The sequence below is a fragment of the Oryctolagus cuniculus genome, chromosome 1, assembly GCF_051225735.1.
Source record: "Oryctolagus cuniculus isolate XC-2025 breed Fujian yellow rabbit chromosome 1, ASM5122573v1, whole genome shotgun sequence".
NCBI lineage: Eukaryota > Metazoa > Chordata > Mammalia > Lagomorpha > Leporidae > Oryctolagus > Oryctolagus cuniculus.
The window spans coordinates 65,145,066-65,172,330 of NC_142867.1; the positions used below are offsets into that span (position 1 = coordinate 65,145,066).

A 27,265-nucleotide genomic window follows, 5' to 3' on the forward strand; every position below is an offset into this window, starting at 1 on the left:
GGTTGTGGCTTAATCTGCTGTGCCACACTGGCCCCTCATGCCTCCTCCTATTCTTCCTCCTATTCTATTTCTTTCTTTCTTTTTCTTTTCTTTTCTTTTCGTTTCTTTTTTTTTTTTTTTTTTTTGAAAGGCTGAGAGAAGAGACAGAGACAGAGAGGGAATGGGTGAGAGAGAGAGAGAGAGATCTTCCATTGCTGGTCCACTCCCCAAATGGCCACAATGGTCAGGGCTGGGCCAAACTGAAGCCAGGAGCCTGGAACTCTATCTGGGTCTCCCACATGGGTGGCATGGGCCCATGTACTTGAACCATCTTCTGCTGCTTTCCCAGGGACACTAGCAGGGAGCTGGGAAGTGGAATGGCTGGGACTTGAACTGGCACTCACATGGGATTGCTGGGGTCTCAGGTGGTGGCTTAACCCGCTGTGTCACAAAGCAACCCCTTTTATTCCCTTTAAAACTGGCACAGTAGTTGTCACATAATAACTTTTTTTTTAACTATTTATTTATTTGAAAGGCAGAGGCAGAGAGAGAGAGAGAGAGAGAGAGAAGTCTTCCACTCACTGGTTCACTCCCCAAATGGCTGCAGTGGCTGGAGTTGGGCCATTCTGAAGCCAGGAGCTTCTTCCTGGTCTCCCACGTGGGTACAGGGACTTGGGCCATCTTCCACTGCTTTCCCAGGCATATTAGCAGGGAGCTGGATCTGAAGTGGAGCAGCCGGGACTTGAACTGGTGCCCGTATGGGATGCCAGCACTGCAGGTGGCAGCTTTACCACCACATCACAGCACCAGTTCCCCCCATAATAGTCTTTTTAAAAATAAACTTTATTTTAGAATAGAATAGTTTTACATTTATAAAAAAAATTGTAAAGATAGCACAGAGAACTACATGTACACTAATTTCCCCTACTACTACCATCTTACTACCAGTAGTATGGCATATTTTCCACAATTAATGCACTACTACTGATATATTATTGTTAGCTCAAGCTAACATAATCCTTTACCAGGATTTCTTAAGTTTTTATCAAATGTCCTTTTTCTATTCCAGGATCCCATCTCAGATAACACATTGCATTTAGTTGTCATGTTTCCTTAGCTTCCTCTTGGCTGTCACCATTTCTCAGATTGTCCTTGTTATGTGTAATATGCTTTTCACAAAGCGTATTGAAGAAATTGGTATCATTACCCAAGGGGCTGGCGCTGTGGCCTAGTGGGAAAAGATGCTGCCTACAGTGCCAGCATCCCATATGAGCACTGGTTCAAGTCCCAGCTGCTCCACTTCCGATCCAGCTCTCTGCTATGGCCTGGGAAAGCAGTACAAGATGGCCCACGTCCTTGGGCCCCTGTACCCCATGGGAGACCCAGAAGAAGCTCCTAATGCCTGGCTTCAGACTGGCTTCAGCCATTGCAGCCATTTGGGGAGTGAACTAGCAGATGGAAGACCGCTCTCTCTTTCTCTGACTCTGCCTCTGTTAACCCTGCCTTTCAAATAAATAAATATATGTTAAAAAAAGAAGCAGAAATAAATTTTAAAAAATAATTACCGATAGTGTGCAGGGTTTTTTCCTCTTGTATGTTATGGGGCCTTTAAGGACAGACATCTAGTATGTATTATTCAGTTTATAAACAGATCTCTTCTATGCCACACACTTAGTAAAGCTATGTCATTGATCTTTTTTGAGTGGGTACCAGCAGGACAGAATGGGATTGAAATAACCGGGGAGAAAGGAGGCCTCCTCCTAATTATATTGATTTGTCAGTGTTGGTATTGAGGAAGACAATGTGCTGTAACAGAGGCATAGCCGCTGGAGTAAGACAGTTCTCTCAGCCACTATTAGCTATACTTTTTTGGAATATAACCTCTTGGTTGCCTCGCTTGTAAAATGGACTTACAGTGTTTTGAGAATTAAAAATTTAAGAAAGCCCTTCTGCTGCTGTCCATGGCAGATTCATAATAGCTGCTGATTGATATTGGAAAAGGCAGATCAAGCTGGAAAGAGGGAACTGAAAATGCAGTGTGGGAAAGAGGCTTCTGTGTTTGAATGTCTTCTGTAGTGGGAGGAATAAGAAAAAAGGTGATGTGGCTTGCTTTCATGTTTGGTGTTAACTGTTGGACAGCTTTTTTGCTAAGCACCAGCCCTTGAGTCCTTTTCAGTTTGTGTACTGTGAGTTCCCAGCCTCTTAAGTAGAGGTACTTGAAGTTCTGTGAATGCTTAAGATTGTCTTAACCTGACTGTTTTGCTGTAGGTGCTGTGCTTGAGGAGCAATATCATTTTTAAGCAAGTGGTTTCCCTCTTAAGGTAAGGCTATTAATAACAATAATTAAAGTTCATGTTCGCATTCTGCTTCATAGGGCACATAACACTTTTCTTCTTCGCTGCATGCTAGGCATCTCAAGCTTCAATTCCACTGCTATCCTGCTCCTTTCCCATTCTCAGTAAAAGGCAATTCCATTCATCTTGTTGCTCAGGCCACAATCCTGGGAGTTATCCTTGACACTGCACATTAGTCAGCTTCTTGTTATTTTTGGTTTATGGTTTTAGAGGTTGACAGTCCAAGATAGGGTGACCTCACTGGCTTGGCTGATGAGAGCAGTGGAGCACCAGTGGTAGACAGATCACATGGCGAGGCAGGAAGCAGTGACAGCAGCTGGGCCCAACTCAGGCTTTCATAATCAGCCCTCTGGGTGAGAAATGCCTTTGGAGAGTATGTCCCCAATGACCTAAGAACTTGCTGGTAAGCCTAGCCTCTAATTATCGTAGACTCAGTTTCTACCCTCTTTGTTTCATTAGTTTATCATTTTGAGATTTAAACATCTGCTACTACCGTCCCCCTGCCTCCTAATTGATCTTCCTGCTTTTACTTTTAAAATATTTTTTGAAAAAAATTTATTTATTTATTTGAAAGGCAGATTTATGGGGGTGGGAGGGAGGAGAGAGAGAGAGAGAGAGAATCTTCTATCTGTTGGTTTACCTCCCAAATGGCTGCAATAGCCAGGAGAGAGAGAGAGAGAGAGAGAGAGAGAGAGAGAGAGAGAAAGAAAGAAATCTATCTGTTAGTTTACTTCCCAAATGGCTGCAATAGTCAGGAACCTGGAACTCCATTCAGGTCTGCCCTGTGGGAAGCAGGGGCCAAGAACTTGGGCCATCTTCTGCTGCTTTCTCAGTGGATTAGCAGGGAGCTGAATTGAAGCAGAGCAGCTGGTACTTGAACTGGTGCTCATATGTGATGCTGGTCTCACAGGTGGAGGCTTAACCCTCTGTGCCACAGGCCAGCTCCCTGCATTTGCTTTTGTCTAATGGCCTTCACTAAAATCAGAGTGATTCTTTGTAAAAATAAATTTTTATTTATTTGAATGGCAGAGAGAGAGTGTGTGTGAGTGAGCGAACACTTCCATCCACTGTTCACTCCCAAATGCCTGTAACAGCCAGGGGACTGGTTCAGACCAAAGCCAGGAGCCCAGAACTCTGCATCTCCCATGTGAGTGGCAGGAACCCAAGGACTTCAGCTGTCATCTGCTGCTTTCCAAGGATGCTTATTAACTAGAATTAGGATCAGAAGTGGAGCTGGAACTCAAATCCAAACACTGCGGATATGGGCTATAGTCATTCTAAGCAGAATGGAGTGATTCTTTTAAAATCACATTAGCTCATGTCACTTCTCTATTTAAAACTCTCCAATGGTATCTTTTCTTTTCTTTCTTTCTTTTTTTTTTTTTTAAGATTTATTTGTTTGAAAGGCAGAGTCACAGAGAAGGAGGAAAGACAGAGAGAGAGAGAGAGAGAGAGAGAGATTGATTCTGAATCCACTAATCCATTCCCCAAATGGCCACAACAGCCAGGATTGCGCCAGGCTGAAGCCAGGAGCCAGGAGCTTCCCCTGGGTTCCCAACATGGGTGCAGGGGCCCAAGCACTTAGACCATCCTTCACTGCTTTCCCATTACTCTCTTGGCTCCTCTCATCTTCTCTCCCCTCCTGTCACTTGCTCTCTCTCTCCCTCTCAATCTCCTGACCTCTATCTCTCTCTCTCACACTCTCTTACACTCTTCTTCTGCCTCTTTTCCTTCTTCGCCCCTTCCCTCCAGGCTGTCAGGTTTCTCCCAATAAGCTCTTTCCCTTAAAAAAAAAAATCTCAATTCAAATTATTCAGTCTCTCTGGTAGAAGTGATCACACTTTCCTTTACATCCTACTGATTCTATACATGTTCCTTTTTAAAAAAATGTGTATTTATTTATTTTTTAAAAAAGATGTATTTATTTATTTGGAAGAGTTACAGAGAGAAGGAGAGAGAGAGAAAGAGAGAGGTCTTCCATCCACTGGTTCACTCCCCACTTGGCTGGAATGGCTGGAGCTTTGCCAGTCTGAAGCCAGGAGCCTGGAGCTTCTTCCAGGTCTCCCACATGGGCACAGGGGCCCAAGGACTTAGGCCATCTTCTTCTGCTTTCCCAGGCCATAGCAGAGAGCTAGATTGGAAGTGGAACATCCAGGACTCAAACTGGCATCCATATGGGATGCCAGCATTGTACGTGGCATCTTTACCTATTATGCTACAGCACTGGCCCTGTATTTAGGTAGGTAGGTAGGTAGGTAGGTAGATAGATTGACTGACTGACTGACTGACTGACAGACAGCCTTACTGTTGGCCTGAGACTGGTTGGTTTCTTTCTTTCTTTCTTTTTTTTTTTTTTTAGAGTTACTTATTTATTTGAAAGGCAGTTACAGAGAAGCAGAGGCAGAGAGAGAGAGAGAGGTCTTCCCATCTGCTGGCTCACTCCCCAGATGGCCTCAGTGGCCGGTGCTGCGCCTCTCTGAAGGCAGGAGCTAGGAGCTTCTTCCAGGTCTCCCATGTAGGTGCAGGGGCCTAAGGACTTGGCTGTCTTTTGCTGCTTTTCCAGGCCACAGCAGAGAGCTGGATCAGAAGTGGAGCAGCCAAGACTTGAACCTGTGCCCATATGGGATGCCGGCACTGCAGGCGGTAGCTTTACCCATTATGCCACAGCTCTGGCTCCTTGTTGGTTTCAAAATTAAGATGGGAATGGTCCTGAGACATAAGGCTATCCCAACATGGGTGAAGGTTCTGGAAGAAGTAAAACATCCTGAGGTGCTGTAGGTCCAGATGCTCCTGCTGGAAGCCCTCCCATTGAGCAAGAGAGCAAGGCCGTGCTCAAGCTGAAGGCTCTGGCATCTTTGGCCTTCACTGAAGTGCTGGTTTACACTCCTGCCTGTACAAGCTCTGGACCAAGTGGGTGCTGCAGGCCTTGGATGAGTGGCACTGCCAGCGGCAGGAATGCGGGTTGCTCAAGGAATGTGGGTTACTCGAGGAAGCCATGAGTGTTCTCGAACTAGGCCCTTGGATGAAGTGAGGCCAGCTTCCAGCCAGTGTGGCGGGGACCAGAATGTAGAGCTTAGGCTGGGGTCAGAGCTGCAGTGATTTAGCATGGTTTAAGCTCTGCTTCAGGCAATTTAAGGAGAAACAAGCTGTTTTGGGGTCTTTACCTTTGCTCTGAGTTCTGACATAAATGTCTCTTTCCAAAGTTGCTAACTGAAGAACAAAGTTTTTTTTTGTTTGTTTGTTTGTTTTAATTTTTTGACAGGCAGAGTAGACAGTGAGAGAGAGAGACAGAGAGAAAGGTCTTCCTTTGCCGTTGGTTCACCCTCCAATGGCCGCTGCAGCCGGCGCGCTGCGGCCGGCGCACCGCGCTGATCCGATGGCAGGAGCCAGGAGCCAGGTGCTTCCTCCTGGTCTCCCATGAGGGTGCAGGGCCCAAGCACTTGGGCCATCCTCCACTGCCTTCACGGGCCACAGCAGAGAGCTGGACTGGAAGAGGGGCAACCGGGACAGAATCCGGCGCCCCGACCGGGACTAGAACCCGGTGTGCCGGTGCCGCTAGGTGGAGGATTAGCCTAGTGAGCCAGGTTTTTTTTTTTTTTTTTTTGAACAGGCAGAGTTAGAGAGAGACAGAGAGAAAGGTCTTCCTTCTGTTGGTTCACTCCCCCCCCCCAATGGCCGCCACGGCCGGTGCACTGTGCCGATCTGAAGCCAGGAGCCAGGTGCTTCCTCCTGGTCTCCCATGAGGGTGCAGGGCCTAAGCACTTGGGCCATCCTCCACTGCCTTCCCGGGCCACAGCAGAGAGCTGGACTGGAAGAGGAGCAACCGGGACAGAATCCTGCGCCCTGACCGGGACTAGAACCCAGGGTGCCAGCGCCGCAGGTGGAGGATTAGCCTAGTGGGCCGTGGCGCTGGCCCAAAGTTTTAATAAATTAAAAAGATAGATACATCTTTCATCTCCTGGTTCACTGTTCAGATGCCCACAACAGCCAAGGCTGGGCCAGGCCAAAACCAGGAGCCTGTAACACCATCCAGGTTTCTCATATGGGTGGCAGGGACCCTAGCACTTGAGCCATCATTTGCTTTCTCTCAGAATGCATTAGCAGATGTAGGATCAGAAGTGGAGGACCTGGGACTCAAACCAGCACTCTGTTATGCTATGCGGGTTTTCCAAACTGCAGATTTCTTGCTGTGCCACATTGCCTGCCCCATCTTGTACATGTCTCTGTTCTGAATGAGTACTGTGTGTGACTCACAATTGGTTATGTGTATCTTTCTCAACTAGACCATGGGTAGACATCTTCCTTGTATTTGCATTTGTATTTGTCTGGCACATAGTAGGTGTCTGGCACATAGTAGGTGCTTAATAATGTTTGTGGAAAGAAGAAAGGAAGGAGGGAATAGGGAAATACCTATCATTGACATATCCTGAATGAGAAGCATGTACATTTTGATAATTGTGAAAAGAATATGGATATGTAATTCAATGTTCTTTTTCTCTTTAGAGTCAGAACTTCAGGAGAGAATCCCATTTATTGTGCAGGTAAGCAGTTGTTTCCTGATGTAGTCTGCTCACTTAAGTGACCCGCTAGCACTCTATAATAATTTTGTCTAGGAAGGTACCTAACGTATCTTGCAGAAGAGTGGCCAGGAGTCAGTCCCACCCCTCACGTGGAATAGAACCGTAGGTGAGAACATAAGTAGTGATTAAGAGCAAGAGTTCCCTGGTAAGTGTGGACTCCAGCTCTACCTCAGAGTTATTTTGTGCTCCTTGGCTACATCTCTGTTGCTTGGTTTCCTCATTTTAAAAAACAGGGATAATTATAGTACAAACTGCAGTGAACTATTTGAAGATTCAGTAAGATATGACTCAAGCGTTAGAGGAACTAAGGTGCCCTTGATGGGCAGTGAAAGGAATCACAATGAGTGAAATTCCTTAAATAAAAATTTATTGACTAAATAATTTTGCTTAATGGTACACATAATAAAAAAAAGCCATAAAACTTTATAATGTTAAAGAATAATTCAATGAGATAAAAAATATAAAGTACTCAAAGAAAGTTAGCTGCTACTGTTACTAATATTGCTACCATTCCAATTCTTTCATGTCCATACCCACCAGAATAGGGCCTTTTTCACACTGTTTTATCCAGAATAAATGCCCATTCAACCTGATTAGCTCAATGAATTTCTTTTTTTCTTTTAGATTTTTCTTAGTTTTTTTTTTTTTTTTGAAAGGCAGAGAGTCAGAGATAGAAAGGTGCAAAGAAACAAAGAGCTCTTCCATGCACTGGCTCACTCTCCAAGTGCTCCCAACTGCTAGGGCTGGGCCATGCTGAAACCAGGAGCCTAGAACTCTATCTGGCTCCCGTGCATGGGTGGCCGGGATCCCAGTACTTGAGCCATCTGCTGCCTCCTAGGGTGTGTGTTAGCAGGAAGCTGGATCAGAAGTAGGAGATCTGGGACTCAAACCAGGTACTCTCACATGGGATGTGGATGTCCAAATCAGCAACATAACCACTATACCAAATGCTTACCCCCTGCCATTGAGGCCATCTGTGTACCCTCTCAATGAATTTCGGTCTCTGTTTCATCCCGATTGTCTGCCACTTTTGCTTTTTCTATTACATGACAAATTGCCAAGCAGTTGCTAGATTTTAATGACATCTGTCACATAACTAAAGAGTATGAGATAAAGGAGTCAGTCCACAAGTACCTACTCTGTGCAAGGCTATGTTGTAAGAGGCTTTTTATATGTTAATTATGAGAGGATGGCAACTGTGTGTTGGGAGCCACTGCTTCTGGGACCAAAGCCGTACATCTCAAAGTATGACCTTTTTGTTTAGTCAGTTTCTCAACAAATCCGTATTTTACTAAGCTGTGTTTAATTGCTGGGGGTACAAAATTAATAGGATATAATCTTTGCTATTTAGAAGCTTACTGTCTTATAAGAAATAATTTTTCCCCAAGAATACTGCAGTGAACACTTCTGTACTTACCATTTATTTATTTATTTATAGATTTATTTATTTATTTGAAAGTCAGTTACACAGAGAGAGAATGAGAGGCAGAAGGAGAGAAAGAGAGGTCTTCCATCTACTGGTTCGCTCTCCAATTAGCTGCAACGGCTGGAGCTGTGCCAATAAGAAGCCAGGAGCCAGGAGCTTCCTCTGGATCTTCCCATGAGGGTGCAGGGGCCCAAGGACTTGGGCCATCTTCTGCTTTCCCAGGCTGTAGCGGAGAGCTGGATTGGAAGTGGAGCAGCCAGGACTTGAACCAGCACCCATATGGGATGCTGGCACTGCAGGCGGTGGCTTTACCCACTATGCCACAATGCCGGCCCCCATACCTACCATTTAGATTCAACTGTTGTTAACATTTTGTCATGTTAGCTTTCTTTCTTTCATTCTCTCTTCCTTTCTTTTAAAAGATTTATTTATTTATTTGAAAGGCAGAAAAAAAAGAAAGTAAGTCAGAGTTACAGAGAGGCAGAGGCAGAGGCAGAGAGAGAGAGACACAGAGGTCTTCCATCCCCAAATGGCCACAATGGCCAGAGCTGGGCCAATCTGAAGCCAGGAACCAGGAGTTTCTTCTGGGTCTCCCACATTCCTGCAGGGACCTGGGCCATCTTCTACTGCTTTCCCAGGCCATAGCAGAGAGCCAAATTGGAAGTGGAGCAGTCAGGACTCGAACTGGCGCCCATGTGGGATGCCAGCACTGCAGGTGGTGGTTTTACCCCCTACTCCACAGTCCCAGCCCCTTTATTAGTTTGCTTGCTTGCTTGCCTTTTTTTTTTTTTTTTAAGATTTTTATTCATTTGAGAAGTAGAGTTACAGACAGTGAGATGGAGAGACAAAGAGAAAGGTCTTCTAACCACTGATTCACTCCTCAAATGGCCTCAAAGGCCAGAGCTGGGTTGATCCGAAGCCAGGAGCCAGGAGCTTCTTCCTGGTCTCCCACCTGGGTGCAGGGGTCCACGCACTTGGGCCATCTTCTACTGCTTTTCCCGGCCATAGCAGAGAGCTGGATCAGGAGAGGAGCCGCCAGGACTAGAACCAGCGCAATATGGGATGCTGGCGCTGCAGGCGGTGGATTAACCTACTGTGTCACAGCGCCTGCCCCTGTTAGCTTTCTTTATCAGATGTCCTACTTCACCCCTAAATACTTCAGTTGATCTCACTTTAGAAATGTAATAAAATGCTCCAATATGTTTTAATATCATTTCAGTTTTCTTAGTTGTCCCCAGGATGTCTTTTATGAGTGTAGTTTTAACCAAAAGCTAATGAAATTTCATGCTTTGCATTTCACTACTTGTCACATTTGATTTACAGCAGTGTTGCCACCTTTTATTTCTTACTACCATGGTTTTTGATAAGGTCAACTGTTTGGTTTGTCTGATTATTTCCTTGTAGTGCAATATAGCATGTTTTCCTGTCCCCTTCCTACAGACTGGATGTGAGATCTGAAACCATGATGATTCAAGTTTAACAGTTTTAGCAAGAAAGCTTCATAGCTGATACTCTGATTTCATATTGCATTCAGGAGATTTAAACAAATGAATATTGAATTATGAAAGTGAAAAGCATTCATTTTACAGGATATAGAATAGAAAATAAATACAGGAAAAAACTGAAAAAGAAGAAAATAAGATTATTGCTTAATATTTTGGCATATATCCTACCAGGTCATTCTTTCTTTCTCTTCCCTTTCAGGAAATTTTACATATGTATTTTCTTATTCTTATACATATGGTATATATAATTTTGCAGTGATGGGAACAGATGATACTTATATAATATCTTATAATCTGTTTATGCTAAAATAACTATGTTATGATTTTGAATGGCTACATAGTACTATATTAAGTTGAACAGTTTTGGGAGAATGAGCCTGAGTTTGAAAGTGTTAAGTTGTAGTGCCTGTGAGGAGGATATATTAACTACACTATTGAAAACTTTGATCTTGAGCAAAAAAATATAGGTTTATGAGTTGAAATTATAAATTTGGAAGTCATAATTTTGTAGACTTAGTTGAAGCCATGGGGTGAATGAGACCACCCCAGGAGAAAAGGTAGAAAAGAAACCGAAGGATCATGCCCTGTGGAACTCCAACATTAAAAAGTAGGATAGATGGAACCAATGTTGCGGTGCAGCGGTTAAGCCTTTCCTTATGATGCTAGCATCCCATATCAGAATGTTGGTTCGACTCCTAGGTGCTCTGCTTCTCATCCAGCTTCCTGCTATTGAGCCTGAGAAGGCAGTGGATAATGGTCCACGTAATAGGACCCATGCCACCCATGTGGGAAACATGGATGGAATTCCAGGCTCCTGGCTTCCACCTGGCCCAGCTCTGGTTGCTGTGGCCGTTTGGGGAGTGAACCAATGGATGGAAGGATGGAAGATCTTTTTTGTGTAACTCTTTGCCTTTCAAATTAATTAATTTATCAATCTTTAAAATGTTGGGTAGAGAGTGAGGTTGAAAAAGGGAGGGCAAAGCAGAGAAAATATTAGTATAGTTTTATGGCAGGCAAGAGGAAAGTGTTTAAAGAAGGAAAGAGTGTTCAACCACAATATAGTTTCAAGTGTGTGATGCTGAGAGATCAGGAAATAGAGGAACTTAACAATATTCCTTGGGTTTTAGCAATGTTGAGTCATTGGTAACCTTAGAGAAAACAGTTTGTATTAGTGGGCTGGGGAGGGTTGTACATGAGTTGACAAGTGAATAAGAATTCAGGAGTTAGAAAAAGTTACTTATAGACAGTGCTTTCAAGAAGTTTAAGATCGAATGGAACAAGAATATTGGAAGGAGCTGGAGAGGAATCTGGGGTCATATAAAGGTTTTATTTATGGTTTATAAAGGTTGTTTCTCTTATTGTACTTTTTATTTTAAAAAGTATAGAAAGTTTAAAAGGTACTATGTCAATAAATCCAGAATTGATAACTGTTAGCATTTGATAAGATTTTCATTGTCTTTTTGTATTAAAAAAAAGGATTATATCAAAGTCCCCTTTATTTCCTAGCCTTGGTCTTACTCCTTACCCCTAGCAAGAGGCAAAGTTTATTTTGAACTACTATATATTCTGAGGAAGTTTGTTTTTTAAAAAAAATATTAAAATAATCAAGTTAAAATTTTGAAATGAATGCATATGGTAAAAATAAATTACAAACCATACAAAATGGTTTATGATAAAAAGTTCAATTTTCTTTCTCTTTCATGGTCTTATTCCCTAGTGGTATTCACTGACAGCAGTTTCTTGTATACTTTTCAGAAATGTTTTGTGCATATGTGTGTATGACTGTACCTTAATGCTAGATTCCTAGGTTTTGCTTTAGTCTTTTGCTATTTAAAAAAAAAAAAAGCTGCAGCAACCATTTTTATATATCTTGGTGAAATTATTTGTAAATTTGTATATATAAAATTATACCTTGTAAGATCAATTCCTGGAATTGGAATAGCTGAGTCAATGGATTATGAGTTGACAGTTTTGATAAATATTGCCAGATTGCCCTTCAGAGAAGTTGTTTTAATTGACTTGCTTTTTTTCTTACCCAAACTGGGTTTTATGAAGCATTTTATTTTTGCTAGTGAAAAATTATATCATTGTTTTATTTTGTATTTCTTGAGAGACTTTGTCATGTTTCCATGTGTTTATTGGCCAATTGAATTTCTTTCCTTGTGAACTTCCCATTTATATTTTTTGTGCATTTGCGATTGGATTGTTTGCTTTTTCATTTTTGATATGTAAGTTCAAAATTGAGGAAATTAACATTTAGATTAGCATATAGGTGTCGCTCCCCCTCTTCATGGAGGAACGACACTAAACTCTGCCTAGGCTTCCTATCCGAGTCACGGCACCATTATGTCGCTCCCCCTCTTCGTGGAGGAACGACACTAAACCCTGCCTAGGCTTCATATCCGAGTCACGGCACCATTATGTCGCTCCCCCTCTTCATGGAGGAACGACACAGGACCCTGCGCTGTTCTTTCGTCTGCTCGGCCCTCCCCGGGTTTGCTGCTGGTTCTTCCCGGGTTGGCTACTATCCCTTCCACCTCCGTGGAAGGGCAGTTCCCCCTGGCCACATTCCCCACTTCCGCAGGGGAGCGGCACACCGCCGGCCGGCTCTCTCGGGGGCTGCACAGGTGTTCCCCTTAGATGTTCCTGGTGCATGCCGTCTCTCTCCTCCTTTATAGTCCTCCTCCGCCAATCCTAACTCGGCTGCCCACACGCCGGGTACGCTGCTCTCCAATCAGGAGCAAGTCCTACAGTTTATTGGTTGAACTGGAGGCAGCTGTGCGGAAGCTGTTTACTTCTCTCCCAGCGCCATATTGTGGGAGAGCAGATGCATAGAATAAGTCTTAATTCCAGTAACTCAGTCCAGTCCGGGCTGCTCCCCACATATGGGGTTTGTACTTTCCTAGTCATTTATTCTTTGACTTTATTTCTGTGGTTTTGGTGAATAGAAGTTAAGTTTTTTATATAGCTGGATTTATTAATCTTGGGTTTCTGGATTTTGTTTTTTGCTTAGAAAGACCTTTTTTTTTTTTTTTTTTTTTTACAGGCAGAGTGGACAGTGAGAGAGAGACAGAGAGAAAGGTCTTCCTTTGCCGTTGGATCACCCTCCAATGGCCGCCGCTGCAGCCGGTGCACCGCGCTGATCTGATGGCAGGAGCCAGGATCCAGGTGCTTTTCCTGGTCTCCCATGGGGTGCAGGGCCCAAGCACCTGGGCCATCCTCCACTGCACTCCCTGGCCATAGCAGAGAGCTGGCCTGGAAGAGGGGCAACCGGGACAGAATCCGGCGCCCCAACCGGGACTAGAACCCGGTGTGCCGGCGCCGCAAGGTGGAGGATTAGCCTATTGAGCCACGGCGCCGGCTTTAGAAAGACCTTTTATAGTCCATGATTATTTTTAAAGATTCTTAATCTCATCTTCTGGTATTTTATTTTATTTTTAAAGATTTATTTATTTATTTGAAAGGCACAGTTACAGAGAGAGAGGGAGAGGCAGAGAGCAAGAGAGAGAAATTTTCCATCCACTGGTTCATTCCTCAAATGGCCACAGAGACCAGAGCTCAGCAATCCAAAGCTGGGAAACAGGAGTTTCATCCAGGAGCCCGGGCACTTGGGCCATCTTGCACTGCTTTCCCAGGTGCATTTTCAGGTAGCTGAATCAGAAATGGAGGCTAGAACCAGCATCCATATGGGATGCTGGCTTCACAGCCTGTGGCTTTACCCACTGCACCACAATGCCAGACCCCGGGACTATTTTTTAACTTTGTTTTGTTTCATTGACCTGTCTGTATATTTGGTGCAATTATCAAATTGTCTTATTTTTTATTTTTTTTTTTTAAGATTTATTTATTGATTTGAAAGGCAGAATTATAGAGAGGCAGAGGCAGGGAGAGAGAGAGGTCTTTCATCCACTGGTTCACTCTCCAGATGGCTACAACTGCCAGAGCTGTGCCATCCAAAGTCAAAAGCCAGGAGTTTCATCTGGGTCTCCCACATCGATGCAGGGACCCAAGCATTTGGGCCATCTTCCACTGCTTTCCCAGGCCATAACAGAGAGCTGGATTGGAAGTGGAGTAGCAGGGTCTTTAACTGGTGCCTATGTGAGATGCCGGCACTTCCAAGGGGTGGCTTTACCTGCTAAACCACAGCACCAGCCCCTCAAACTGTTTTAATACTGAAGTTTGCAATACATTTTAGTATATGAAAACTACGTAATCCTGAAGTTGTTTTATTTTGTTTTTAACACTGGAGTCAAATAAGGCATTGTTTATTGCTATTGAAAGACCTCCAATGGAGATCCTTTTGTAAAGAAGAGGTGAAGGATCATAGCATAATTTACTCAGACATTTTTTATTTGGATAAGTTTGTCTCCAGGATTTTGCAACAAAAACAACACTATGATGAATATCCTTACACACTGATATTGGTGCCCTTGTCTGATTATTTAGGATACATTTTTAAAAGTGTATTTATTGGGCCAGCGCCGCGGCTCAATAGGCTAATCCTCCTCCTGCAGTGCCAGCACACCGGGTTCTAGTCCCAGTCGGGGCGCCGGATTCTGTCCTGGTTGCCCCTCTTCCAGTCCAGCTCTCTGCTGTGGCCCGGGAGTGCAGTGGAGGATGGCCCAAGTGCTTGGGCCCTGAACCCCATGGGAGACCAGAAGAAGCACCTGGCTCCTGGCTTCGGATTAGTGTGATGCGCTGGCTGCAGCACGCTGGCTGCGGCAGCCATTGGAGGGTGAACCAACGGCAAAAGGAAGACCTTTCTCTCTGTCTCTCTCTCTCACTGTCCACTCTGCCTGTCAAAAAAAAAAAAAAAAAAGTGTATTTATTGGGTCAAAAGAAGTGCACATTAATTTATTTGAGAGGTGGATTTCCTAGCCACTGTTCACTCCCCAAATGCCTGCCATACCCAGGGCTGGGCCAGGCTGAAACTAGGAGCTCAGAACTCCATCTCGGTTTCTTACATTGGGGCAGGAACCCAGTTACCTAGGCCATCACCTGTTGTCTCCCAGTGTATGCACTAGCAGGAAACTGGAATGGACAGCAGAGCCAGGACTTGAACCCAGGCGCTCTGATATGGGATGCTGGCATCCCAGGTGGTGACTTAACTGCTGTGCCAAATGCCTGTCCTGGAAACACACTTCTTCTCTTCTCTTCTCTTCTCTTCTCTTCTCTTCTCTTCTCTTCTCTTCTCTTCTCTTCTTTCTCTCTTCTTTCTCTCTTTCTCTCTTCTCTCTCTCTGATTTATATATTTGAGAGGTAGAATCATAGAGAGAGAGCTCTTCCATCCTCTGGTTCACTTCCCAAATGACCAAAACAGCAAGGGCAGTGCCCGGCCGGAGCCAGGAGCCAGGAGCCTCCTCTGGGCCTCCTCCATGGATTCAGGGGCCCGGGCACCTGGGCCATCTTCCACTGCTTTCCTAGACCATCAGCAGGGAGATGGATCAGAAGTGGAGCAGCCAGGACACAAACTGGCATCCATATGAGATACCAGCACCACAGGCCCAACCTACTATGCCATAGTGGCAGTCCCAGAAACACACATTTTTAAAGCTAATGATATGTATTCTCAAATTGCCTTTCAGAAATATGGCACCATTTGAGAATTTGTTTTAGTATATTCATCAATGTTGAATTTTATTATTTTTTAAAAGATTTTTAAATTTTTAAAAAATTTAAATTGACACATATTGATATATACATATTTTTGGGGTACAGTGTGATACTGCGATGTCATATACATTTTGCAGTAATTAGGCCAGAGTAATTATTATGTCCATCACCTTAAACATTTTTTTAAAAGATTTATTTATTTATTTTTATTTGAAATTCAGAGCTACACAGAGAGAGGAGAGGCAGAGAGAGAGGTCTTCCATCTGCTGGTTCACTCCCCAGATGGCCGCAATGGCTGTTGCTGTGCCAACCCGAAGCCAGGAGCCAGGAGCTTCTTCCGGGTCTCCCACTCGGGGACAGGAGCCTAAGGACTTGGGCCATCTTCTACTGCTTTCCCAGGCCATAGCAGAGAGCTGGATAGAAAGTTGAGCAGCTGGGTCTTGAACCGGCGCCCATATGGGATGCCAGCACTTCAATCCAGAGCTTTTTTTTTTTTTGACAGGCAGAGTGGACAGTGAGAGAGAGAGAGACAGAGAGAAAGGTCTTCCTTTGCCGTTGGTTCACCCTCCAATGGCCGCCGCGGCCGGTGCGCTGCGGCCAGCGCACCGCGCTGATCCGATGGCAGGAACCAGGAGCCAGGTGCTTCTCCTGGTCTCCCATGGGGTGCAGGGCCCAAGCACCTGGGCCATCCTCTACTGCACTCCCTGGCCACAGCAGAGGGCTGGCCTGGAAGAGGGGCAACCGGGACAGAATCCGGCGCCCCGACCGGGACTAGAACCTGGTGTGCCGGTGCCGCTAGGCGGAGGATTAGCCTAGTGAGCCGCGGCGCCGGCCCCAATCCAGAGCTTTAACCCGCTGTGCCACAGCGCCGGCTCCCATCACCTTAAGCATTGATTATTTCTTTTGTGTTGAGAATATTCAAAATCCTGTGTTGTAGTTAGAAATACAGTTAATCATTATCAACTGTGCTTGTAGTTACCCTACTGTGCAATAGAATAAGTGTTACTGTTTTTTAATATTTACTAATATTAAAATTTGCTAATAGTAAATGGTGTAAAAAATGAGGTCCCTTGTGTTTGTACTTTACATGTCTTTGATTACGAGTTGTGGTTGAACACATTTAGACCCATTTTTCTGGCCATTTATCCTTTCCTTTGTCCCTTTTCTGTTGTGGTCAGGGAATCTTAGTTCCATGGAAGGCTCCCAGACCAAGAATAACTCAACAGTGGTGGCTTGCCAAGATAATTCCACCTGAAAGAAGATTGCTTTGTGGGTATTTTCCATGGGTTCTTTGAAATATCTTTAAAGTCAGAAATTTAAAAATTGAATTATAATTATGTTCAGAAAAGAAGAGCAAGGTATAGTCCCTCTTCCTACCTGCACCCCTCCCACTATATTTGTGGGTCTTGCATTCCACGCCAGCTGCCCTGTCCAAGGATGGGCCTGGTTGTGTTGACATGAATGATCATGTACAAGTAAATATATAAAAAGAAATCTACAAAGGTTATATGAAAGAAACTTAGAATGTTATGATTATAGCATAAGCAAAAAGATAGACAAAGAAGAAATTCTTGGGAAAAAAAAGGCAATTTCCAGAGACAAAGCATTGCAGATTATCTTGGTAAAATATCTCAAGAACAGTTTTTGTTTTGTTTATCTCTTAGATACATACTTGTTGAGCACATCCTCTTTCCTAGATGCTGGCATCAAATCTGCACTTGAGGGACTTAGCATCTGTTGAACAGAGCAAATATCCTGTAATCAGGTTCTTGGCTGGGGCTGCCCTGTCTTTCTTCTCCCCCTACCCGCATAGCTAAAAATGCTTGTTCTCATTTTGAAGAAGAGATAATTAAAGCAAAGCTGTTTACCCCATCCTGGATTGATGGGTCTGGTTTCCAGGTTAGTAAGCAAGGGCCCTGAAGACAGCTGTCTCTGACATCTGTGAAGTGAAGGGGAGTGACGTGGGAGAAGTCGGGATATGCTTACATCCTATACTTGTGATTGAAAGATTTTCAAAGTTGCTTTATTGAGACCCTGGGGTTTTGTGTTGATCCTCTGTGAAGAGTTTGCCTTTTTCCTCTGGGGGCTGCAATCTTACTGTGACAGCAGGAAACCCCGCTTAATGACACAAAGTAGGGGGAAGAATCTAGCTGAACTTACTGAAAATCAGAGGCTTTCAAACTTGTAAATTTTATAATTAAAACAACTGGCTAATTAAGCAGTTTAACCACTGGTAATTTGACCAAAACCTTTCATTTAAGGGGGAAGGTGGTTAATTTAACAGTGGTTTGAACCAGCTTTTTAATTAACCAGCTGCTGTAATTACAGGAATTGCCCCAAATTGATTTTGAAAATGCCTTTTGCCAAGGAATTGCAGCAGATGAGAAGCCAGTGCAAACAGTTGCAGCACTTTCACCTGAGACGTGTTATCATCCCAAACATGCATTTGGATTCTGCTTTTCGAAACCACCCCTGGGTGATTGAGTTTCTGTGTACTTACAGATGGTGATTGGCATCGGACTGCTCCTCTTTATTTACACAGAATGCTTTATTACATAACGGAGGCCCGTGGGAGCCATAACCGTGAAGTGAACTCTTGATCTTTGTATGTTTGGGGCAGCAGAAAAGGTCTAGAGGGATGGGGACATGTGGGTGGAGGCTGTGTGGAGTCGTACTGTCAGAGAGGTGCAGTCCCAGCAGTAGGGACAACCCAGCTGGGCACAGAGGCATGAAAATGACAGGGTTTATGCAGGGTGACAAGTATAGCTCTGTGGCTGGGGAGCTGGGGAGCAGAATTGTAAGGGCCTGTAAGAGTGAGAGAATGAGATGAAGTAATTGGAACTAGATTATAAAATCAGGTCCTAGGGCAGGTATTAAGATGCTCATTACAATGCCTGTGTCTCCTATAGGAGTGCCTGGTATAATCCCCAGCTTTGACTACTACTTCTTGTTTTTGTTTTTAAGATTGATTGGCCGGCGCCGCGGCTTACTAGGCTAATCCTCCGCCTTGTGGCGCTGGCACACTGGGTTCTAGTCCCGGTTGGGGTGCCGGATTCTGTCCCAGCTGCCCCTCTTCCAGTCCAGCTCTCTGCTGTGGCCAGGGAGTGCAGTGGAGGATGGCCCAAGTGCTTGGGCCCTGCACCCCATGGGAGACCAGGATAAGTACTTGGCTCCTACCTTCGGATCAGCGCGGTGCGCCGGCTGCAGCCCGCCGGCTGCGGCGGCCATTGGAGGGTAAATCAACGACAAAGGAAGACCTTTCTCTCTCTCTCTCTCTCTCACTGTCCACTCTGCCTGTCAAAAAAAAAAAGAGATTGATTTTGAAAGTCAGAATTAAGAGAGCTCCTCCATCTGCTGGCCATGCTGAAGCCGGAGATTCTTCTGTGTCTCCTGTGTGGGTGGCAGAGGCCCATGTTTTGGGCCATCTTCTGCTGCTTTTCCCAGGCCATTAGCCAGAAGCTGGATCGGAAGTGGAGCTGACAGGACTTGAATGAGCACCCATATGGGAGGCCGGAAGGCTGCGGGAGGCAGCCTTACTCCTATGCCACACTGCCAGCCTCCCAGCTTTGACTTCTGACTCCAGCTTCCTGCCAGTGCAGACCCTGGGAGGCCATGATGATTGCTCAAGTAATTGATTTCCTGCTGCCCTCATAGGGGATCTGGATTGAATTCCCAGCTTCCTGCTTTGCTTCCCCTTCTCCCCCCACCGTTGTGGTCATTTAGGGAATGAACTAGCCAATCAATGTGAGCTCCCTCTGCCTCTCAAATAAATAAATAATTAAAATAAAAGTCCTCTGGCTGATGTCACGGTACAGAGGATTAGGCTGCTGCCTGCAATGCTGGCATCCCATGTGAGCACTGATTTGAGTCCCGGCTGCTTCCCTTCCGATCCAGCTCCCTGCTAGTGCACCTGGGAAGGCACTGGAGGATGGTCCAAGTACTTGGGCCCTGCCACTCAGTTGGGAGACCTGGAAGGAATTTTTGGCTTCTAGCTTTGGCCTGGCCCAGCCCCTACCATTGTGGCCATTTGGGGATTGAACCAGTGGATGGAAGATTTCTCTCTCTCTTCCTTTCTCTCTGTGTGTAATTCTGCCTTTCAAATGAGTAAAATAAATCTTTTTTTTTTTTTTAAGAAAATAAAAAATAGTCCTTAAATGCTTCCCTATGAAGTCAAACTTTGAGCAGTGGAAGACCATCAAACATTTATTTATTTGAGAGACACACAGAGAGAAAGAGACAGAGACAGGGATAGACAGAGAGCTCCAATCCGTCATTTTATTCCCCCTATGCCTGTAGTATCCTCAGTTGAAGCAGAAGCAGAAGCCAGAGCCGGGCACTAGTCCAAGTCTCCCATGAGGGCGGCAGGAACCCAATTACTTGAGTCATCACTGCTGCCTCCCTGGCTCTGCCTTGGCAGGAAGCTGGAGTCAGGAGCCAGAACCAGAGTATTTTTTTAAGATTTTATTCATTTTTTTAAAAAAATATTTATTTTATTTATTTGAAAGGCAGATGGGGGCCAGCGCTGTGGCATAGCAGGTAAAGCCGCTACCTAAAGTGCCAGCATCCCATATGGGTGCTGGTTCGAGTCCTGGCTGCTCCACTTCTGATCCAGCTCTCTGCTATGGCCTGGGATAGCAGTAGAAGATGGCCCAAGTCCTTGGGTCCCTGCACCCACGTGGGAGACCCAGAAGAAGCTCCTGGCTCCTGGCTTCGGATTGGTACAGCTCTGGCCTTTGTGGCCAACTGGGGAGTGAGCCAGTGGATGGAAGACCTCTCTTTCTCTGTCTCTCCTTCTCTGTGTAACTCTTTCAAATAAATAAATAAATCTTTTTTTGTTTGTTTGTTTGTTTTGTTTTGTTTTTAGGCAGAGTTACAGAGAGGTGGAGACAGAGAGACGTCTTTCATCTACTGGCTCACTCCCCAAATGGCCACAATGGCAGGAGTTGAACCTATCTGAAGCCAGGAGCCAGGAGCTTCCTCTGGAACTCCCACATGCGTGCAGGGGACCAAGGACTTGGGCCATCCTCTGCTGCTTTCCCAAGCAATAAGCAGAGCACTGGATTGGAAGAGGAGCAGCCAGGACATGAACTGGTGCCCTTATGGGATGCCAGGGCTATAGGCGAAGGCTTAACCTACTACACCACAGCACTGTCCTCCCAGAACCAGAGTATTGAACAGAGTTACTCTGATTTGAGACAGAGGTCTCTTAACTGTCAGGCCAAATGCCTGGCCCCAAATACTTAAGAATGTGGCAAAGAACTTCTCTGAGTTATTCATTATTATCTCTGTAGTGCCTGACAATTAAAAAGAAAGACCTTAAAAGAATTGCATGTGTGTGATGGATAAATGGTTGCATTAGTGAAAGAGAATAAGATGACTAAATTTAGGTTTTAGGAAGATTATTTTTGTCAGCTCTGGAGGATAGGCTGGACTCTCCTAACCCTTCCACTTACATTCCCTTCACACAAAACCTCAATGATCTTCTTAAGATACATCAGACATGATTTCCTTGCCTTAACAAGGCCCAGCATAATAGGTTCTGACCCAATACTCACTCTGGGCCCACTCTATTTCATTCTGTGCCCCTCTCACTGGGCTTCAGCCATACTCATAGCCTCTCTTTTTCTTGAATGTGCCCAGCTGTGGGCCCTTTTAGAACTTTTGCACAAGCTGTTTCCTCTGCCTTGAACACACACCCTCCATTTATTTATCCAAGTATTTTTTTATACCTTTGGAATAGATAATACATATATGTGGAGCAGATGTTGGTAGACACAAAAGAATATAAGTAAAAAGTAAGTCTCTTTACCCCTTTTTCTAGCTCTTTCTCTCCCTGGTGGTAACCACTATTACCATTTTCTTCTGTATTCTCTCTCTTTTTTTAAGATTCATTCCTTTATTTGAAAGTCAGTTACAGAGAGGGAGACACAGTGAGAGAGTGAGAGAGACCTTCCATCTGGTTGTTTACTCCCCAAATGGCTACAGTGGCTGGGACTGGGCCAGGAGAAAACCAGGAGCCTGGAACTCCATCCAGGTCTCCCATGAAGGTACAGTGATCCCAAGCACTTGGGCCATCTTCAGCTGCTTTCCCAGGCCCATTAGCAGGGAGCTAGATCAGAAGTGGAGCATCTGGAACTCAAACTGGTGCTCATATGGGATGCCAACATCACAGGGGGCACACAGGGGGCAGCTTAACTTGCTGTGCCACAACACCAGTCCCTTCTTTTTTATTCTGGCTTCAATTTAAATGTGATTTCTTAAGGAAGGCTTTCCCTGAGTCTCCATTCTAAAATAGCTCCATCTCTTTTTTAAATGTTTATTTACTACTTAAAAAAAAAAAAGATTTATTTATTTATTTGAAAGACATAGTTACAGAGAGGCAGAGGCAGAGGCAGAGGCAAAAGCAGAGAGAGAGATCTTCCATCCACTGGTTCACTCTCCAGATGGTCAAAATGGCCGGAGCTGTGCCGATCCAAAGCCAGGAGCCAGGAGCTTCTTCTAGGTCTCCCACATGGGTGCAGGGGCCCAAGCAGTTGGGCCATCTTTGCTGTTTTCCCAGGCCATAGCAGAGAGCTGGATCAGAAGCGGAGCAGCCGGAACTTGAACTGGTGCCCATATGGGATGCTGGCACTGCAGGCAGCGGCTTTACCTGCTATGCCATGCTGCTGACCCCTATTAATTACTTTTTAAAAGATTTAATTTTAATTTATTTGAAAGGTGAAGTGGTAAAGAGAGGAAGAGACAGAAAGAAAGAGATCTTTTATCCATTGGTTCACTCCACAAATGGCTGTGATGGTTAGGGTTGGGTCAAGCTGGAGTCAGGAGCGCAGAACTCCATAAGGGACCCCCTTATGGGTGACAGGGTTCAAGCACATGGGCTATCTGCTGCTTTCCCAGGCATAGTGGAAGGGAGCTGCCTCAAAGGTAGAACAGCTGGGACTTGAACTGGTACTCTGGTAAGGGATGCCAGTGTACAGGCTATAGCTTAACACTCTGTGCCACAATGCTGGCCCTATTTATTAATTTTAAAAATCTGAAAGGGACAGAGACACACATACATACATAATACACGCATACACACAGATATTTTCCATCTAATGGTTCACTCCCCAAATGCCCACAAGAACCAGGGCTGGGTCAAGCCAATGTTAGAAGCCTAGAACTCTATCTGGGTCTCTCATGTGGTTGGCAGGGACCCAAGTACTTGAGCCATCATCTGCTGCCTCTCAGTGTGCAATAGAAGGAAGCTGGTATTAGAAGTGGAGGCAGGTCTTGAACCCAGGCACTCTGATATGAATTGAAGGCATCTCAGTGGGCATAATAACTGCTAGGCTGAGTGCCCACCCCAAATAAGTTATATTTTGAGATCATAATAAGATGTCTTTGGAGACTGGCATTGTGGCATAGCAGATTAAGCTACCACCTGTGACACTAGTATCCCATTTGGGCACCAGTTTGTGTCTTGGCTACTCCACTTTTGATCCAGCTCCCTGTGAATGTGCCTGGGAAAGCTAAAAATGGCCCAAATGCTTGGGCTCCTGCCACCCGTGTGGGAGATCCAGATGGAGTTCTAGGCTCCTGGCATTGGCCTGGGCCAGCCTGATTGTTGCAGCCATTTATGGAGTAGACCAGTAGATGGAAGACTGATCTCACTTTCTCTTTCCCTTGTTCTTAACTCTGCATTTCCAATAAATAATTTTTTTTAAATAAAAATCTTGTTGGGTAAGATTCGTTTGTCGGACTGTGGTCTGAAGGTCCTGTGTACCATCAAGGAGAGTTGTATATCAGCTGCTTGGCTGAGTCCCCAGATTGTAGAGTCTGGAGCAGAAAGACTCAGAAGGTCAAAGGTCTTAGAGTCAGAGCAAGAATTGGGACATCAGCCAAAAAGATAGCTCAGTTATGTTCAGTTCTATGTGAGAACCTCTGGCTGCAATACCCTTGTCTTCCTCACATTTTAATCTCTTAACTCCTTTTTCTTTCTTTTTTTTTTTTTTTTTTTTTGACAGGCAGAGTTAGACAGTGAGGGAGAGACAGAGAAAGGTCTTCCTTTTCCATTGGTTCACCCCCCAAATGGCAGCTACGGCCAGTGCGCTGCACTGGTCCGAAGCCAGGAGCCAGGTGCTTCCTCCTGGTCTCCCATCTGGGTGCAGGGCCCAAGGACTTGGGCCATCCTCCACTGCCCTCCCGGGCCACAGCAGAGAGCTGGCCTGGAAGAGGAGCAGCTGGGACAGAATCTGATGCCCCAACCAGGACTAGAACCTGGAATGCCGGCGCCCCAGGTGAAGGATTAGCCAAGTGAGCCGTGGCGCCGGCCAATCTCTTAACTCCTTTTTCAAGAATATAATGTTTACCTCTTCTGAACCCATTCTTCCACATCCTGCATCCCTACTCTAAAGGCGAATTTCCCTTCCTGAGGGCACTCACAACATCACTCACATTTCCATTAAAGTACTTTGCACACAGTGAGGTAATTACTTGCTTACTCATCATAGCATATTTTATTCATCTTTGTAACCGTCCTGGTATCTGATAGTTGTGGGTCATAAATGTGGATCCATCCATGTCATGGATGGGATCCATGCTCTTCTGGGTTGTCGTGATGATATGGCTGGATTGCAAATGCAGGGGACTGTCAGGACTGTCTGTGGTTGGCCTCCACACCATTTTGTGTTCACGCTCCTCCAAGGCGTGACCTTGGACCACAGGAGCCGGGAGGTAAGGGAGCAGAACCTAAGGCTAGTGCTTCTCCGGAAAGTGGAGAGCAAACAAGACAGATAGACAGACATAGCAGACCTGAGCAGGTCCAGTCCCTGCAACTGCAACCAGAGATAGGTTTGGGGAGCAACTCGGACTAGACTAAGTTACTCGATTTAAGACTTATTCTATGCATCTGCTCTCCCACAATATGGCGCTGGGAGAGGAGTAAACAGCTTCTGCACAGCTGCCTCCAGTTCAACCAGTAACCTGCAGGAGCTGATCCCGCTCCTGATTGGAGGAGAGCAGCGTACTCAGCGTGTGGGTAGCAGAGTTGGGATTGGTGGAAGAAGACTATAAAGGAGGAGAGAGACAACATGCACCAGGAACATCTAAGGGGAACACCTGAGGAACATCTGAGCAGCCTCCGAGAGAGCTGGCCGGCGGTGTGCCACTCCCCCGCGGAAGTGGGGAAAGTGGCAGGGGGGCCCGCCCCTCCACGGAGGTGGAGGGACGGCAGCCAACCCGGGAAGAACCAGCAGCAAACCCGGGGAGGGCCGAGCAGACAAAAGAACAGCGCAGGGTCCTGTGTCGTTCCTCCACGAAGAGGGGGAGCGACAGATAGGGAAGATCGGGGCTAGATTTTGTATTCTAGAAATTCAAGTGTTATGACCTAGTGGTTCCAGATACATGCTTTTTAGTCAGGTCTGAGTTTAATAGCAATTTCTCTCTCTCTCTCTCTCTCTCCCTTAATTTATTTGAAAGGCAGAGCGGGAGATAGAGAAAGAGGGAGGGATGGAGGGAGAGAGGTTTTTCTTCCACTGGTTCATTCCCCAAATAGCAGTAATAGCTGAGGCTAAGCCAGAAGCCAGGAGCTTCCTCTGGGTCTCCTACATGGGTGCAGGGGTCCAAGCATTTGGGCCATCTTCTGCTGCTTTCCCATGCACATCAGCAGGGAGCTGGGTTGGAAGTGGAGCAGCTGGGACTCGAACTGGTGCCCATATAGCTATGCTACAACGCCTGCCCCTAAGCAACAGTTCTGTCTCTTGTTGGATGGCATCGGTCATTTCATTGAATTTCTAGAGTTACCATTTCTTGTATATTTGAAAATGAGGATTGAGGAGAATGAGTGTGAATATATATGTATATGTGAAAGCAAGATAGGGGCAGTATATCCTTCCTTGAAGTGGGATCTGGGTGGCACCTGTCATGATTCAACACAAAGTGTGAGTGGATAGAGGCCCTGTGTTTTGCCTATTAGTGTTATATATATACACTGTTCTGTACCTTAGGCTTTTGGTTTTGTTGTTGTTCACTTAGCAGTGTATTGGAGATTCTTCCATATGAGCACAAATCAATGACATTAGCTGGTTTTTAAAGCTTTTAGAACTTGGGGTGATCCTCCTCTTCGATTATTATTTTGGCTGCCTTTCTCTCTGTAATCTCTGTTAGGAAACTTCAAAGGGGGTTATTTCCTGTTGAGGAACAAGAGGAGGTGAGCAGCCTATGAGAGTGTATTTTGTTCCCTGCCACTCTAGCTTTAGCAGGAGAAAATTTTGAAAGATGGGCATTTGGGATAAGATATATTCCAGGACCAAAAGGAGAGAAAAAGGGGGAAAATGGAGAATTAGTTCAGCATCAAGAAATGTCTGTTTTTTTTTTTTTTTAAGATTAATTTTATTTATTTGAAACAGTTACAGAGAGAGGTAGAGACAGAGAGAGAGGTCTTCCATCTGCTGGTTCACTCCCCAGATGGCTGCAATGGCCGGAGCTGCACCAATCCAAAGCCAGGAGTTTCTTCCAGGTCTCCCACGTGAGTGCAGGGGCCTGAGGACCTGGGCCATCTTGTACTGATTTCCCAGGCCATACCAGAGAGCTGGATCGAAAGAGGAGCAGCCAGGACTTGAACCAGCACCCATATGGGATGCTGGCGCTTCAGGCCAGGGCTTTAACCTGCTGTGCCATAGCGCCGGCCCCAAAATGTCTGTTTCTTTAAGCCAATGAAAGACTTTCTTGGCCAGCGCTGTGGCTCAACAGGCTAATCCTCCACCTTGCGGCGCCGGCACATTGGGTTCTAGTCCCGGTCGGGGTGCCGGATTCTGTCCCGGTTGCCCCTCTTCCAGGCCAGCTCTCTGCTGTGGCCCAGGAGTGCAGTGGAGGATGGCCCAAGTGCTTGGGCCCTGTACCCCATGGGAGACCAGGAGAAGCACCTGGCTCCTGCCTTCGGATCAGCGCGGTGCGCCGGCCGCGGCGGCCATTGGAGGGTGAACCAACGGCAAAAGGAAGACCTCTCTGTCTGTCTCTCTCACTGTCTACTCTGCCTGTTAAAAAAAAGAAGAAGAAGAAAGACCTTCTTACCTCCAAATATTCCCAACCCTGATATTCCCAACCCTGCCATGGAGAATTTATCTTCTCACATATGATCTGCCTGTCCCTAGAGGGACACAAACAAATTTATCTTGTTTGCTTTCTTTCAGGTGGCATTCTACTGAGCACCAGTCGGCACTACAAGTCAAAACCCACCCATGGCATTGGACGATACAAGCACCTAATTAAAGCTCAGGAGGTATGGGGCAGAGGGAGTTCTTTGGAAAAGCTCAGTGGTCAGCTTTTGCAAAGACCTTAAGGTCAGAGATGCATATATTAGAAAAGTTTGGGATTATCCAGACTGGAGGTGTTTCTCCTAGCTTCCAGTCCTGTCCCCAGGCCAGGTTATCACAGTAAAAAGCAAACAACTTGGTTGGATTACTTGTGATAGTTTTTAAGAAATATCCCCTTAGTGTGTATTTCAGTATGGATCTCTGAGTGGAACTGCTAAATTTAGTTTAGTTGAATGATTGGTTTGTCGCCAAAAGAAGTGGATTAATATTTTCAAATAGCTGACGTTTAGATTGTTTGCAGACCTAAAATATGTATGTGCTTCTTTGATGCAATATCACAGGTACCTGGGAGTTAGAGCTAAGCATTATAACATGATTTGGCCCATTCCTGTGCCTTCAGCTATGTGATTGCTTCTGTGGTGGTTAGGTTTCTCTGCATGTGCACGGATTTTGTGGTGGGGTGGACATAACACCGGCCTGAATGTCAGAAAATTTGGCTTTGAGTCTCAATGCC

At 45.4% G+C, this 27,265-nt stretch overlaps 1 protein-coding gene and 1 pseudogene across 1 annotated transcript in view; both read left to right on the plus strand.

The window, feature by feature from the left end:
• Positions 1 to 27,265, plus strand: part of MRPL48 (mitochondrial ribosomal protein L48) — an 85,297-nt gene that overhangs the window by 20,319 nt on the left and 37,713 nt on the right. The window contains exons 3-5 of the mRNA XM_089305770.1: positions 2,248 to 2,300; positions 6,837 to 6,874; positions 26,629 to 26,717. Coding sequence (XP_089161896.1) covers positions 2,248 to 2,300; positions 6,837 to 6,874; positions 26,629 to 26,717 — 180 coding nt within the window. The remainder of the gene's footprint in view (positions 1 to 2,247; positions 2,301 to 6,836; positions 6,875 to 26,628; positions 26,718 to 27,265) is intronic.
• On the plus strand, positions 4,848 to 5,405 carry LOC138849924 (developmental pluripotency-associated 5 protein pseudogene; annotated as a pseudogene).